The sequence below is a fragment of the Lissotriton vulgaris genome, chromosome 10, assembly GCF_964263255.1.
Source record: "Lissotriton vulgaris chromosome 10, aLisVul1.2, whole genome shotgun sequence".
Classification (NCBI taxonomy): domain Eukaryota; kingdom Metazoa; phylum Chordata; class Amphibia; order Caudata; family Salamandridae; genus Lissotriton; species Lissotriton vulgaris.
In genome coordinates, this window is record NC_141698.1 from 792,371,361 (window position 1) to 792,388,223 (window position 16,863).

The 16,863-nt window shown below is 46.9% G+C and overlaps 1 protein-coding gene across 2 annotated transcripts in view; it reads left to right on the forward strand.

The window, feature by feature from the left end:
• The window catches only part of CDCA7L (cell division cycle associated 7 like), a 154,531-nt gene that overhangs the window by 77,398 nt on the left and 60,270 nt on the right, over positions 1–16,863 (forward strand). For both annotated transcript variants that reach the window (XR_015300710.1, XM_086941718.1), the window contains exons 2-3: positions 6,830–6,967; positions 8,577–8,921. Coding sequence is in view for 1 of the 2 variants with exons in the window: in XM_086941718.1 (XP_086797844.1) it covers positions 6,830–6,967; positions 8,577–8,921 (483 nt within the window). In the remaining variant the exon portion in view is untranslated. The remainder of the gene's footprint in view (positions 1–6,829; positions 6,968–8,576; positions 8,922–16,863) is intronic.

The window sequence follows — 16,863 nt, forward strand, 5'->3', positions numbered from 1 at the left end:
GATCTCGAATTCTCTTTGCGAGTGAACACGTTCCTCTCATTGACTGTATTTGTACAATATTGTTTGAATCAGTACCTTTTTACCACATCTATTCGTAAGGTCAACATCATCCTGACCCCTCAATCTGGGAGCAATTGTATACATAGATCATGTAAGTGATAGCGTCAGCATGCCCACAGTATCTTGCTCTAGTTTTTAGATGAATTTCTACCAATCCTCCCCCTGTACTGTTGAAAACTACACTTTCCGCCGTGGCAGCTCCCATCAGTTCGTGGCTTGACTGATGTAATGCGATACCTGGGTATCACTAAATATTGAATCAACCGAATTTAGGTTGTCCAAAACTAAGTTTCAAGGGCTGTTTCACTGTGTCCGCACCATACTTATGCGAAACCACTATTGCAGAAGCGTGAAGCTTCCAGTTGGATAGAGGTTTACTTTAAACGCATTATGTATTGTACATAAATTCCTTTTTGGCTATGGCCCGAACTTTTTTCAACTCTAGCGGAGTGAATATTTTTACCCTGCGTAAACTTCTGACTACTTCTAAGAATATGTTCAGTATCCTTCGATTCAGGAAGGCCATTTGTGGTTTGAAAGCCTTTACTGTAGTTGCCCCTAGACTTTGAAATAAGTTGCCTTCTGACTTTAAGGAAATTACTTATTATATTCCTCTCAGGAAAAGACTAAAAGCCTATCTTATCTCTCTTGCAGGTAATTTACTAGTTTCTCAGTTCTTGGCCATCTCTTCAGTGCCATGAAACCTTTGGAAATAAACGCATGCTGTAAATCTTTCTAACATAATAGAACATATATGTTGGAGATCTTTCTCTGCTTGCAGTTTCACAGACTGAGTGTGGCCAACGTATGTGCTCATTCACACTTGGGCCCTCATTACGAGTTTGAGCGGACTGCCGCAGACAGGTCCTCTGTGGCTGTCAACCCGGCATCCAGGCCATCGGTCAGACCTCTGGATTACATAACCCCTGCACGTGCCCATTCTGTGGGTACCCAACAGCGACTCCCCGGCCTCTCCCTTCCCTGAATGCCCGCATGCCATTCTTAAAAAATAAAACACATACTGGTTATGCAATTTTCCATTTGCGAACTGTACCCATAAATCATACATGTCATATACAATCCATGACACCATCTTGTGAGAACAGGGTCAGTCTTTTGTGTACTCCTCAGTTCGTAAATGGCACTGTACAAAACCAGTTCCTTGTCAGTCCATTGGTGTTCCAGTGGTTGGTCGCCCACGCCTTCTGCGTGTCATGGAGGGGAGCTTTTCTCTCTGGAGTTAGGTCCCCAGCTCGCTACCATTTGCGCCCTGCCGTCCGGCCGGGTCTGGGCCGCGAGTGCCGTCTCCTCCTGCTACTCCCCTCCTTGGTGCGGCCATGTCACCCTGCCGTGCGGCATTCAAAAGTGAGTGGCCCTCCTCCTACACACCCCCCGCCGGTGTGTTTCCTTAGCCAACCATTGTAAGATTCCCGCCACGCCCCAGGGAGGCTCACGTCTTTCTGTGGCTCCCGCCCGCCCCTGGTTCGTGGCTTCTCGTGTTTTTTTTAATTTATTTATTTATTTATCTACAACCTGCGAGCGCCATTGCTCCCCACAGGTTGTCCCAGAAGACTCTCATCCCTCTGTCGGAGAGATGCACCCCATCCTGCCCGTAGAGTTCCGGGCGACCCGGGTGAATGAGGCCGTGCCTGATTGATTCCAGGCCGTAGGTTGAGCAGAACTTGGGCATTGCGATGTTCAATTTCCTCCTCGCTTTGTCGACCGCCTTGTTGGAGTCAGCGTCTCTCCAATGCCTCCCGCTGACCATTTCTGACCACACGACCGTCGTGGGACCAAACCATGTTGCTGTCTTGATGAGGTCTCTCTGGATGGCCTTCCCCACCGCTTTGCGCCCAAGCCGCGTTAGGTCGTTGCTGCCGAGGTGAACGCTCAGGACGTCCGGATGCCCCGCCGAGTCTGCGAGGAGGCTGTCCAATGTTGGCAGCAGTTGCTCCCATCTCATCCCCGGTTGCCCCATCCAGCGGATATACGTCGCCTTGGGTTTATTCGCCGTCTTGTGCCCTGACTGCTGCCACCACGACTCCATTCTGGACACGAAGGAAAGTCCCACCACCCAAACTAGCTGCGGGCATCCCCCTGCTGAAAGAAAAGATTCAGGTAATGTGGCCTGCTGCGCACCGGGTTTGTTGTCTGCGGTGCGCGGGCATGTAGGAGGGGGTGGCCCCCTGGCACCCTGCCGTGCGGCATCCCAAAGTGACTGCCCCCCCCCCCCTCTCCTGTGTTTTTTTTTTTTTTTTTTTACCAGATGTGGCGTATGTATGACTTGTGGGCCCTGATCACCATCTGCCCAAGGCCTGGCTCCTGTCCTCTGGCATGCCATGCTGCGATGCTGAGGTGTCCGCGCCGATCCTGAAAGAGTGGGGGGGGGGGCAAAAGACGCCAGGTGCAGCCCAGCTTTCCAGAGGCCCTCGCGCATCGCTGCCGTGAATTGGAACCTGCTCGGGTTTCTGCCATCCTGATGCTTGAAGAGGGGGGGTCCTCGCCTGCTGGACTGGCCTCCATGTACTTGAATAGCCAACATACTGCACAAAACCCGGCCTCTGGGATGCAGTGCAGACGTATCGTCACCCCTTTTCCAGCCTTGTCTGTCTTTGATTGCCTCAAGGTTATCTCTCCGGCCCTTACCAATGGTTTGATATCTATGGCCTGCAGGCATCGCTGCGCTGGGTCAGTTTTGTTGGATGCAACTATCTTGCTGATGCGGAATGCGCCAAAGAAGGCCGTGGTGAATGCCGCCCTAAATAGCAGGAGCTCATACCTGTCTGTAGTGCTTCCCAATAACGCGCCCAGCAGCTCCTCAGATCCAGAAGTAGCAAGGCAGTGATGGGACAGCCTTCAAAACCATTTGGGAAGTAAAGCTATCTGCAAACCTGATACCTGTCCCTGCAATCAGTCTTTCGCAAGGCTACCTAAATCAAAATTGAAAATTCACAGCATTGTAGATGAGATACCAGAGCATGTGTGAGAGGAGGCAACACACCACCGTTTTGACATAACCACAGTCTGCACTTGTTAATGTACTCTTACCAGCCAAATCAATTCCTTTGTATGGAGGAAGATCCCGTACTTATGTCAAATGAAAGCATTTATAAAGCTCTGGAGTGGAGGTTGGTAAGTAAAGATGTAACACGCTGAGACTTAGGAGTATGAGAGAGCAATTCCGTACTGCAGCTACAGCATGGACCCACCAATTATGGTCCCAGGTGACAGGATGCACACTCTTGGCCTGGGTGCTAGGTAGCCCACTGAGCAATTCGCCCTGACATTGCCTCACCTCTACAATTAAGGTAACGATATTCGATCCACACAGCGACTTTATTCAAGGTATTGAGTAGGGCAAAACCGAAGCGTTCAGCTCGGTCATCAAGAGACACGGGTATGGGTGTCCATACTATACTGTTGGCAGTCTGCGCAAATCTCCTGAAAAAAGGTTTAGAGCGGCCTCATATACATACAGAAAGGCTGATGAGAAAGCAAGAGCCCTACAGAAGCCTCTGTCCCTCACTGTGTCCAATCCCGTGTCAGCGGACTAATGCTATGGTGCTGACACAATGCTTTCAGCACAATTATGGCATTCCCAGCATGCCGCTTAAACCATAACTTTCAGAGTTCGGCCACCAAAGGGACTTAAACCATTAAACTTTCTTCTTTTTCCCCATTGCTGCAAGGGTTACAGGCTAACTCACGCACTGAGCTCTTTTGGCCGCTATTTTCTGGAGATCCCAGAGTTTAAAAAGGAAAACTTCGGGAGATCACGCTTTTTCCTGTGGTTGCAGCAGTCCCGTGGAAGTCCTTGCCCTCTGTGTCAAAAGTAGAACCTTCCCAACGGCTTTAAATACCTTTTTTTTTTTTTTTTTTTTTTTTTTTTTTTTTCTTTTTGCATCTTTATTTGGTTTTGCGGCTTCTATTTCTCATTAGACATTTGATTTTTCCTATTTACAGCGTTAAGACTACTTCTTGGGGAAAGTTGTGTTCTGTAAATGTCTAACCCGGCCAAAACATTGGCTCTGACTAGCACAGATTAAAATTTACCAACACAACTGTACATATGGTGCCTGGAAATAGCAGGCGACTTTCAGAGTTTATTTGGTCACCTTACATTTGCCGATTGCAAATGAGATCTAACTTGAGCCCATGCTGAATGCCGTGTGTTTACGACCAAACAGTGAACTGCGGATACAGACTGTGCCAAATGCTGTACCTTAATTTATGCCTTCTAGCCACATAATTTAATCTACACTTTGCTTTAAAGCACAATAGTGACGGCAATCTTCTAAAATTCTTCTGCTTGGATCAAGTCCCCTTGAAAGACTGGGGAGGAAATAGGGAGCTACAAATGAGGAGATTAGAGTCTAGATTCATCATAGATCTCCGAACTAAAACTCCACCGGGGTTGAACATTGGGGGGAGTTGGCCGTGCACTTGGGCCAATAGACCAGCAGTAAAGTTTTTTCATTTCTTTCTTCAGCAGGCCTCATCCCATAGCCTATAATGATCCACAATTATATGATAATGCTCTTCCGTGCAAAAAGTTGACATCTGAATATGATAGATATATGTAATTCAATCTGATCTCAGTTGATAAAATAAGTAATGTGGATGCACAGATTTATGTACCACTAGCACAATTATGTTTGGTTAAGAATTGCCCATCCAGGGCTTAATAACAATTTTTTCGTTTGTCCAAAATGGCCAGAACTAATCGAAGTTTTAGGTAACTTCAAGATGGCAACCGTGAAACTTAAAAACAGTCCGTCCTTTGTGTTAATTAATTAGAGGATGTAATTCAATTTGATCAGCAATGTGGATGCACTTATTTAAGTATTATCAGAACACTCGTGTTTGGTTAAGAATTGCCCATTCAGGGCTTAATAATAATAATTTTTCGTTTGTCCAAATTGGCCGGAATTAATCGAAGTTTTTGGTAACTTCAAGATGGCCACCGCAAAACTTACAAACTGTCCGTCCTTTGTGTCAATTAACTAGAGGAAGTGACATCAACATGTAACTTTATTTAAAAATGTAAGCTGACATTGAGTGAGTAACAGCAGACAAAGGCGCTATGCTGAAACGCGTCCTGTTTTTGATTTAAATAAATCTAACGAATTGGTGTAATCTGAATCACTGAGTGCCGTCCATTCTTTTACCGGAGTGACAGAAGTTGTTAGCAGAATCCATACTAATATAATAAAGAGAGAGCCCAAACCTTTGAGGCGGGTAATCTCAGGAACCACAGCACCAATCACAATACCCAATACAGCATTGGAAAGGGCTGTTGCAGCAGAAGGACATAGGCTATGCAGACGCCCACCATGTACATTTAAAAGGTAAAAGAACCGTGCCAGCAAAGTAGTCTCTTTGTGGGCGTGTCTGTGTTGTGCTGTGGGCGTGTGCTGGGGGTGTGACAAACGCTGGGGGCGTGTGGTACGTTCCGCCCTTCATGCCATGTCTCATATTGAATATACCCTGTACCCCAAACCCCAAACCTACCCCTGAACCCTAAAAATTCCCCTGTACCCCAAAACCCAAACCTAGCCCTCAACCCTAAAAATAACCCTGTACCCCTAAACCCAAACCTACCCCTGAACTCTAAAAATACCCCTGTACCCCAAAACCCAAACCAAGCCCTGTACCCTTAAAATATCCCTGTACCCCAAAACCCAAACCTAGCCCTGAACCCTAAAACTACCCCTGTACCCCATAACCCAAAACTATATCTGAACCCTTAAAATAACCAAACACCCCAAAACATATACCTCAGTACCCAAAACATATACCCCTATAACCATACTTACCTTATCCAAACATAAAAAACATGCTTTTACCATTCATGCATTTACAACAAATTTCGTTATAAATGTATGCGTGGTAAAAGCATATAAAATGTAATGCCATGCGTTATAATGGCATTGCGGAGTCCTGGTACTTTCGTAATGCAAGTATGCGGAGTGATGGTATGCGGAAAGAAAGTTGCAGAATAATGGCTGTTTATCCTCCCCCGGTAAGTACATTGGTGGCACGGCGGTCCACATCTCCAGCAACATACTCATATTTTTTCACCACCCATTTGAAAAATGCACAGGTCTCTCTCATTGATGGCCAGCACCGACATACACTTTTAGACACACCTCCCGCCACAAGTTCTAGAATTGCGAACTTTAGAGCTGGGGAGCTACGTTCGAATCTTGGCATCAGCTCAACATCCTGTGATTCCAGGCAAATCGCTTTGTCTCCCCGTGCCTACCACAAATGAATTTGTTCTTCTGTAATGTAAATTGTGCTCATGTCATGTTGTCGAGTTTGCGCTATATAATATTGCAAGGAAAAATAAAGTAGGGAAACTAGAGTTCACACACTACTGAACGTGCACTCTTAAGTGCATCAGCAGTGCACTGTGAATCGGAGCATTTCACAGGCCTGTCACAGATAAGAAATGCTATCAAAATGAAATCCTACAAAACAATATACTACTGGCCGGCAGCAATTCATACCAGGACAACGTCGGGACGGGCTGCTAAAATATATATATATATAATCTTGTAAAAGGAAAATAAAATAATGCTGGCACAACAAGTTGGTCCACGTCCGTGATTCCGCGCTTAAGCTGTGTTTTTGTTGCGAGGTGCTGCAGAGATATATATATATATATGTATAGATCTTGAGATGATACTTTTATTATGTATTTGAGAAACGTCAATGTAGTGAGAAGCTGTCATGACCACTAACGCACTATTTCTTTCTAAAATAGATCTTCAGTGACGTTGCCGACATTTTCAATGCTCCGAGTGATGACGAAGAGTTCCTCGGTTTTGGAGACCACGTTCCCATGGAAACGTCTTCCTCCGAGGAGAGCTGTGATAGCTTGAATTCATTGGAGTCGTCAAAGGTGAAAGCATTTCTTTTTATACACTTGTGCACTATCTGTGTTTGCGGACCCTATCTATGAATCAAATGTTTGAAATGTTTCCTCCTCGAATGCTTTACTTGATGAAAATCACAGCTGTAAAATAGGATATGGGGTTTCCAAACCAGAAATTGTTTCCGTTAGACTCATTCTTTTTTGTTTCCTTGTTTCTAAGAGGAGCAATGAGAACATTTAGTACCTGAATGCTCTTTGATGCCGATTATGTTTACTTTATGTGTAAATAGGCTAAACATGCTTAAAAATTTGCATCTAATGATTTCTCAAAGACCAACGCGTTCTAAATTATTCACAGCAAGTTACATTAACTACAAGATGATATAATGTGCTTTAATGAGTTGGTGTAGGGTTTGCATTGTAAATTTTTTTTTGCTATTTATGTTAAGAGCGGACCCAACCATTATTGGATTGCATGAGGATTGATACGACTCGCATACATTGTTGAATACCCATGTAGATAACTTAGCACAGTATGACATTGGGTGAAAAGTTAGGCCCGTTTTACACATTTTTTAGATCAAATAGATTAGTATTTGACCTCTTGCAGATAAGTTTAACCTGTAATACTGAGATAGCTGACCATTCCCTCAGAGGAACTTGTATGACTTTAGTCCGTCTGGTCGCCGGATGTAACCTAACTTTGATTATAACTGTGGTATCTCACCTTTGGTAACGCTAGGTTCCCCATGCTTCCAAATATTGACGAGTTCCACAGGGGCGTCTCCAGGATTAGACCTCACCAACCTGTTTTCAGCTGCAGAAGATTGAGCCGTACTAAATGGCAAGGGTGGGAGTGGGCAGCTCATGGTGTGATTTGCCTTGAGAGTTTGTGAACAGCCACTAAATTGTGTATTTGTGGCATTCAAAAACTCTGTTCCGACCCTTTCCCAACCTGGAAATAGTTTCAGATTTACTCCAGCAAAGGAACGGGATAGCTGCCCTTCCACGTAACACCCCCGAACTTCATGGGGATGTATTGAAAGGGTTTTCTCCACGTTGAGGAGCTATCCTGTGTACAATTTGGCATTAGGGAAACAGCAACTCAGAAAAATGCAACATGACAAATCAAGTATTGGACTTCGAAACCTGCAACTGGTCAAGATTCGCAGGTGTTGTGGGAAGATCTGTGATTTACCCAAACTTGGTAATCTGCACACTTGCATAGGAGTCCATGCATGGGTCTCAATTTAAGAAATTTCTTCGAGTGTCTGGTCTTTAAATATTGTGGTTTAGCTACTCAAAGCTGTTCTGCATTGGTATCAAATGCATAGGGAAAACCTATTTGGGTGCTTGATGAACTTCCAAGCCGTAAACAGCACTGAGAGTTAGGGCAATCGAATTGGGCAAGAGGGCTCTAAATAACAATCTAATCTAATAATCTAAATAAAGATTACTTCTTTTGATGATGTTGATAATATAAGAAAGTAAATTCCACGGAGTTCATATCACTGGTGCAACATACTGAAGGAGTATAAATAGTCTGTATTTGCAGAAAAACTCTGTCACTGAAAATTGCAATTTAATTGTGTTTCAGATTTTCTTTTTCTTACCTCTGTACAATTTCATGTTTTAGCGCTTCAAATGTCACACGAGCAAAGAATCCTGTTTAGACGAGCAGGAAGAGGTGACGAGCGCGCCTAAAAGGAGGAGCTTTGGTCTTCGTGTAGCTTTCCAGTTCCCATCCAAGAAACCCAAGAATAATGCATTGGAGAAGAAGACCCCAGAGTTGGCCAACGTTGGGCCAAATATGCACGGCAGGAAAAAGAGAGTACCTCTTGCAAATGTAAAAGATGCAAAGCAGATGAACAAAAGAACTGAGGATTCTGCATCTGATTCGGAAAATGAGCTCAGCAATGAAAAGGAGAACTCTAATGCACTGACAAAAAGAGCCATGAACATAAAGGAAAATAAAGCCATGGTAAGGAGACCGCCTTGGATGGATTGGCTTGAAATTCAAAGTTATTACTTTGCTCCTGGGATATGCTTTCAGATTCTGTGAGATGCATGTGGGACTGTGCTGGTTAACACATTTATACCCAATAGTTCCAAACGTGATGACGCTTGTTGACAAAGCCAAGGTTATGGTTATTGATTTTTGTTCAAATTTTTCACTTTAGTTTTTAGCTATGTAGTTGGAGATACATTTGTAAAATACTGGTTTGTGAACTACTTTGTGTAATTACTTTAAAAAATATATATTTGTGTATTATTTATGAGGACGTCAAAGGTTTATAGAACGACCATACATCATGGCACCTAACACAGCAGCGCTCCGTTGTACTTCAAATGTGTTGAACTTTGTAGAGGTGTAGGTTTCCTCCAAATGATTACACTGAGGCAGGAATGAGGGAAAGTTATGTTTATTTAATTACATTAAGGTAATAGGGAAGAGTGCCGGGTAACAGGTGTTTTATCGCTCCGAGCCGGGCTCTGACTAGCACGATACAGCGTTCGTGCATGCGCACAGCCACGTTTTCCACCGGCGCGTGTTACGTCACACGCAAGCCGTTGGCATCTATAACGCTAACACCACATTTCTCCCCTTTTTAAACAAAGAAATTTAACAGTACCGTGTTCCTGGATGTCTCACTCTTATCTTTGAGGTGTGATGGTCTGATCACCATTCTCCCCACGCGTGTGCGTCTTACTGGAGTGGTGACTCCCTGGAGGACCTCAGGAGTGGAGCTTTCCACCTTTTCTCTCTTGGCTGTATCCCGATCTCCTGGATATCGACTCTTCTTTTGCTGGGGTTACCTTCACTCTTGTCTCCATCCGGTCTTCACTTTCTATGCCCTCATCTCCACCTCCCAGACTACCATCTTCTGCCTCTCTTTCCTCGATACTTCCTTCTTGTCTTTGCCCAGATGTCCAGTTGTCTTTCTCCTCCGGCCATTTCACAATCTTGTTTATCTTGGCCATGCGATCTTGAGACCACACCTTTCCGTCACTGAGGAGGGCTGCTCTACTGTACACCTCTTCCACTTGTAAGGGTGGGCTGTACTTGCTTTCACCTTTCTTCTTCAGTACTGCTTGTTTTACTCTCACCAATTCCCCTTTTTCCACTGTTGACCCCTTCACTCTTTTTCTTTGATTGTAGTGGTCTGTGTACACTCGCTGGGCTTTCTCCAAGTTGTGCTGGACCACAGCAGGTGACCATTTACTGGTGACTGTTTTTTCTCGCCAAACTACATTGTCCTTCGTGAACGGGTGCCTGCCTCTGAGAATCTGAAACGGGCTGTACCCTGTCGCAGTGGGAGTAATTCTATACGCCCACAGCATTCTTTGAATTTCGGCCTCCCAGTCTTTTCCTTGCATGATGGTGCTTGGATCGACCCCATCAGAACTCTGTTAAACCTTTCCACTTGTCCATTGCTGGCAGGATGGTACACCGAGGTGTGTTTTGACTTGATTCCATTTCTTTCGGTGTATCTGTGCCACTTATCGGATGTGAATTGCGGGCCATTGTCTGTCACTATGGTCCTCGGGATGCATTCCCTAAGGAACACCGATGTGAGGAATTTTATGACAATCTCAGAGTCCATTTCCTCTTGCACATGCACTTCTGGCCATTTAGAATACTTGTCCACCAGTACACACAAGTACTTGGCCGTGTCTTGTCCATCTAGTATCGGCCCGAGGATGTCGACAGCGAGGTCTTCCCAGGGATCACGAGGCTGTTCGAAGCTGCCTAACGCCGGTCTCAACGGTTTGAGTAACTTGTCTGACTCCTGGCATTGGCTGCAGTCTCCAACGTGTCTTTCAATCATGTTGTCCATTCCTGGCCACCAGTACATCTGCTTCACCCTCTACTTGGTCTTTACAATGCCTAGGTGACCTTCATGCAGCTGGTTGAGTAATGTAGGGATAAGCTCTTCTGGGGGTACTACCTTATCCCCGCGATACAGAAATGTTCCCGAGTCACTCAGGGATAACTCCTCTCTCACTTCGTACATTTTCCTGGTTGCCTCCTTCAGCCTCTTCTTTTCCAGCCACCCATCAACTAGGTACCTCTTGATCTCCTCCAAGGTCTCATCTCGCCTGTATGCATGTGCCCATTCCTGCATGCTGATCGCTTTCTCCATGTCTTCCATTACTGCAACCATTTCTTCACTCTCCTCTGCAGGTGTGGGTGCATCTTCCATGGCTGAGGCTCTGCTGAGATAGTCCGCCACCTTGTTGCGTGTCCCCGGGATGTACTCTACATCTTACGTGTACTCCAATAATTTGAGAGTCATCTTGGCAATCCGTGGGGTGGACGTGGCATGTCCACTTGAGGTCAGTACCTTGACTAAGGGCTTGTGGTCAGTTTGTAGGCGAAACCTCGTGCCCCACAGGATCTGCGGGAACTTTCCCATTGCCCACACAACAGCCAGCATTTCTTTCTCTATTACGCTAAACTTCTGCTCAGTTTGCGACAGCGCCCTTGATGCAAAACTGAGTGTCTCAACCGCGTTGTTGTTTCTCGGTTGGGCAAGAACTGCGCCCAGACCTTTTTCGCTTGCGTCCGTGGTGAGGATGGTGGCTCCTGCCGGGTCATGTCTTTGCAATGGCACGGCCTGGCTGATGTTCCCCTTCAGTTCCTCGAACTCCTTCTGGGCCACATCATCCCACTGGAAAGTTGCTTTGTCTCTTATCAGTTGCCGCAATCTGTGCGTTTTCGTGGCAAAATGTTGGACAAATTTGCTGTACTCAGCCATTCCCAAGAATGACCGTACTTCATCTTTGTTGTTGGGGGCTCTGGCTTCGCAGATTGCTCTGACATTGTCTTTCTTGGGCGTGATCCCTTGTCCGCTTATTTCGTGTCCCAGGTAGGTCACGGATGTCATTCCAAATCTGCACCTCTCCCTTTCTGCTGTGAGTCCCCTTTCCTGTAGGACGCTCAGCACCTTGTCCAGTTTGGTGTCGTGGTCTTCACGATCCATCCCCATTATCAATATGTCATCTTGGAAGTACTGGATGCCTTTGACATCTTTGAACAGGCGATGCATAAGCTTTTGGAATACTGCTGCGGCCGATGCCAGACCAAAGGGCATCCTGCGGAACTGATAACAGCCATAGGGGGTGATGAAAGATGGAAGCTTCCTGCTGGACGGGTGTAGGTCGATCTGGTGGTATGCCGACGTGAGGTCAACCGTGGAGAACCACTTCACGCCCCTGGTTCCCGCCAACATTTCCTCTATCCTAGGAAGGGGAAACTTCTCCACCACTAAGCATTTATTCAGTTTGCGAAGGTCCACACTGAGGCGGACCTTGCCATTGGGCTTCCTGACGACGACCAAGGGGGCCAGCCATTCTGAGCTGTCGATCGGTTCAATGATCCCTTGCTCTTCCAGTCGAGACAGTTCCTGCTGGACCGATTCCCTCACCGCAATGGGCACATTGCGGACCTTGTGAGACACCGGCTGGGAGTTTTCTCTGAGTACGATTTTATGCATGAACTTCTCCAGTTTGCCCACCTTGCCTCCAAAGACGTTGGGAAAGTTTCTTCTCACCCTTTCCAGGTCTGGCTATTGTTCAGACTGTTAGCAGCACCTGCTCCTTGCCTCCTGGGTCTAGTTTGATCCCCAAGTCTCCCTGGTCCCTCCATCCTAGCACGGAGGGGCCCTTCTCAGCTACGTATAGCTTGCATGTGGCTGTTCTCCCTCGGAATTCGAACTTCAGGCTCCGGTATCCTACTATGGGAATCTGGTTTCTAGTATAAAACACCGGCCTGATGTCTGGCGGGTTTAGCTGTGGGCCTAGGCTCGGTTTAAATTCTTCTTCCCACACAGATCTCTGCACAATGGTGTACGGGGATCCAGAGTCAATTGCAATCCTGATTTTCACACCTCCTTATAAGCATGTCTGCTCTCGGTTTGTCAGATCGCTGGGTGTCGATGCCTAGTACTTGCTCCTCGATGCATAACACTCTGTCGTCCTCATCCGGTTCTTCCTCGGCGCCTTCGTCCTGCGCTATGTATTTCACCAACGTTTTCTTTTCTTTCTTCCGACACACTTTCTCATAGTGGCCTATCAGGCCGCAGAACATGCACTTCGCACGAAAAGCAGGGCAGCGTTTGTCATGGGCTGCGTGGTTTGCACTTCCGCACCTGTAGCATGTCGATTTGTTGGAAGAGGACCGTTTTCCCACTTGACTTGGTCTTCCCGCCCATTTACTGGTTCCGCGGTTGTCTTCCGGCGCCATTTTGAATCTGCTCGACTGTTCCGCGTCGTCAATTTTGTTAACCATGACTCTTTGCGCACTCTCCTTCTTTGCAGCTTCCGCACATCTCTTGGAGAGCTCAGACTTTTTTACCATAGCGATCACTTCTTTAAGTGTTGCCTCGCCATGAGCCCATAGCTTATCCTGCACGTTCTTGTTGGTGGTGTGCATCACTATCTGGTCCTTGATAAATTCTTCTTCCTGCGCCCCGTACTTGCACGTGACTGCTAGTCTCCTCAGGGCTGCCACGTAATCGTCCACTGACTCTCCATCGCCTTGTCTCCTCTGCTGAAAGTTGAATCTGTCTATAGACACGCAGACAGCTGGGCGATAATGGGCATCTAGGTTGTCTAGGGCTTGTTTGAAGACATCTGTGCCTGCTGCCTGTGGCGGTGTCGTCGCAATGTTTGTGAAAACCCTTATTCCTTCTGGGCCCAGGTTGTGCAGCAATATCCGTCTCCGTCTTGCGGGGGTGAATTCGTCAGTTGATTCATCCTCCAGGGCTTCTAAGTAGTTCCTGAAGTACTCCCTCCAGTCCTCCCACTTCATTTGTGGTTCCCCTGGTCTGGGCAGAAACGGGATCGGTGTCGTGAGGGACGACGCTTGATTGCTCATCTTGACCTGTCTCTCTGGCCATTCTTCTTGATTCCTGGGGCTGCCAGGTGTGCTATTGCTTCCTCCCTGGCTTCTTGGGCTGCCAGGTGCGTTGGCGCCTTCTGCCTGCGACGTGGTGGGGCTGGGTTCGCTTCCTCCCGCTCCCTCGTGGACACCCTTTTCAGCCAGGGCCCTTGGTGGGGTGGTGGCGTGCTCCTACCGTGCTTCTGCGCAGGTAGCCTCACTTCTTGGCTCTCCGGCTGCGAGTGCACTTGGTCTTTCTCTGCGCCTCTGCCACGCTCTTCCCTTCGGTTTTGTAGCGCCTCCACGCTTCTTTCCTCCTTCTGCAGGTGGATGGTTTAGTGCATTTCACTTGCATATAGCGATACTCTATCCTCCAACAAATTCGGTCAAAGGAAGCCATGCACCTGTGCATCCCTTTTAACTCAATTTCTCAAAGGCTTAGTTGGCAAGGTGCAAAAATGAGGGGAAAGGGGCAACCCTGGCAAGAGCAATGTTTTATAGGGAAGGAGGGAGAGAGCACCCCGTTTATTCCCACTGTGGCCCGAAGAGCATTGTCAAAGGGCCATTGCCCAACCCACAAACCTAGGGCCTGCCAAAGAAAGGGCCAGTGAATAGAATCAAATGCTTTTTTGTAATCGAGGAGTAGTAACTCTGTTGGACCTTGCAGGTCATATATGTTGGCCAATGCCACTTGGAGCATATGTAAGCAGTGTCATGTACTCCTGCCCGGCATAAACCCATTCTGGTCCTTGTGAATCAATGTCTGGATAACCAGGGCCAACACTTTGGCCAGCAGCTTAACCTCCATGTTAAGAAGAGAAATGAGCCTTTAGGAGGCCCAGTCCTCCAGGGGTTTATTCTGCTTGTAAATCACTGATTTAGTAGTGCAGCGGAGGTCCTTAGGCAAGCGACCCATAGTTCATATCTCCATAAAGGAGGTGAGGTATCGGGAGTGCTGAGAACTAATTAAAAATTCTCTTGGAAAGTTAATGGGACCAGAGGTCTTTCCATTTGGAAAGGCCATCCCCATCACCCGGATCTCCTCCACTGTCAGGGGAGTATCAAGTCTTTCACTGTCTGCCTCAGAAAGGGACTGCAGCAAAATGTTGCCCGTAATAGGATATAATCATGCAAATTGAAGAGGAGTCCTTTCTTTATAAACTTCATAATAGTTGACAAAACCGGTCACAGTCAATAGAACCTGGAGACCTGCAGAAAGCAAACTCTTTCCTCTTTTTGTGCTAGAAGTACAGGAGCCTACCGGCTTTATTGCCATGCTCATACATTCAGTACCTGGACCTGCTCCAGGGCAGCTTAGCCATATCTAAAAGTTTTTGTTGAAGGGTCTCCCGAAGAGCTTCCAAAGGCCCTTGGGACATCCTCTGTCTGTCCCAGGACTGCCGGAGGATGTAATGAAATGATCCGAGCCTCCAAGTCTACTTTCTCGTTCACTACCTTGCACTATAGAGAAGGCCTTACCCCAATCCACTGTCTTAAAAGCCTTCCTAAAGGCACACCGGAAAGGATATACATGGGGAATCAGCTCAAAATACTCCCATCGGTCACCAAGGGGATCCAAGAAGGTTTCCTCTTGTAGTCACCAGAGGCTTAGTCGCAAAAAAAACCCCTGTGGCCTGATCTGGGCCATGGAAAGTAATTTCCACCGTTGTGTGGTCTGAGATACCTATGGGGAGACTATGGGCACCTGATATGACAGCCAGCCCATTGGTACAACTAAATAGTGAATTCTAGAGCTACAGGTATGAGTAATGTGTTATCTGCCGCTTGCTGGTATGCCAGGCCCACCACATATCCACCAGACACAAAGCGGTGGTCCATTTAATCAACACCTCAGATCTTGTAGTCCTAGCGCGGAAGTCCGTGCCCTGGGACATGTCCATCAATGTATTAAAATCGCCTCACGCTACTGACATTCCGATCGGTTTTTGAAGTAGGATAGTCAACCATGCACGGAGTATACTAATAGCCAGAGAAGAGGGGGCATACACGCTACACAGGGTCCAAGGAAACCCCTCCAAACTCCCTTCTAGAATCAAAAATGACTCCGGCAGTCTCTGGAGCCAAAGAGACTCCAGGGTGATCCACCAGAGTAAATTTGTTCTGTCCCAATAAGGAGCATTTAGTGCCCATGAGATGGGTTTCCTGCATAAAAAGGACCTCTGAGGAGTGTCGCTTAACATAAGCAAGGACCGCCCCTGCTTAATCTTGTCAAAAGTCTGTGTACATTCCGGGTCATTATTTTGAAGCGACCGAAAACTCTGTCCTGAAACTATTTTTGAAACCTCGTCAAGTCATTACTTCTTGGTGCCAAAGCTAACCTAAACAAAAAACTCCCCCTTCCTTTCACCCTATACTTCCTACCCTTGAAGCATGTCACCCAAATTGCAGCATGCAGCCTATTACAAAAAACTACAACACTTAACTATGTTTTTGAAAGGAGCGCTGGCCCCCGTACCCAGTTAACCCCCCCCCCCCCAACCCCCCGCCCCCCAAACACATCCTTTAAAGAGTGGGACGGCTCTTGGTCTACAGAATGACTGTTAGGCGATGATCCTCTGTTGCCTGGCCAGGGGAGGCTACCTGATCGCCCTCTTTAGTTTTTACACTCTAGCATGCTCCTCACCCGCCAGAGCAGAGCAGCGTTCCACTCGCCCCCACCTTCTGCGAGACCGCCTTTGCGCTGATACAGATTTAACCAAGGACCCAGCCAGTGTCTCTCCAATTCCTTCTGCCTATGCTCCACTGCCCAGCTGAAATGGAGGTGTCTGCTCCACCAATTCCTAGACCGAGTCGGGGTAATAAAAAACTAAGCCTTTCACCTCCAAGTAGGTTTAGTGACTGCGTGAGGAAAGTCGCCACCCGGATAACTTCAAACTGTTTATAGCTTAATGGAGATAAGGCAGAGATGTTGCTGTTTGTAAGGTTCCAGGCCTATTGGTCGGTTGACTGGTGGCCTTCCGAGTTAGGCTCTGCCCCTCATCCTAGTAAGGCAGTTGGACATCTCGGCATCCTGGTTGAG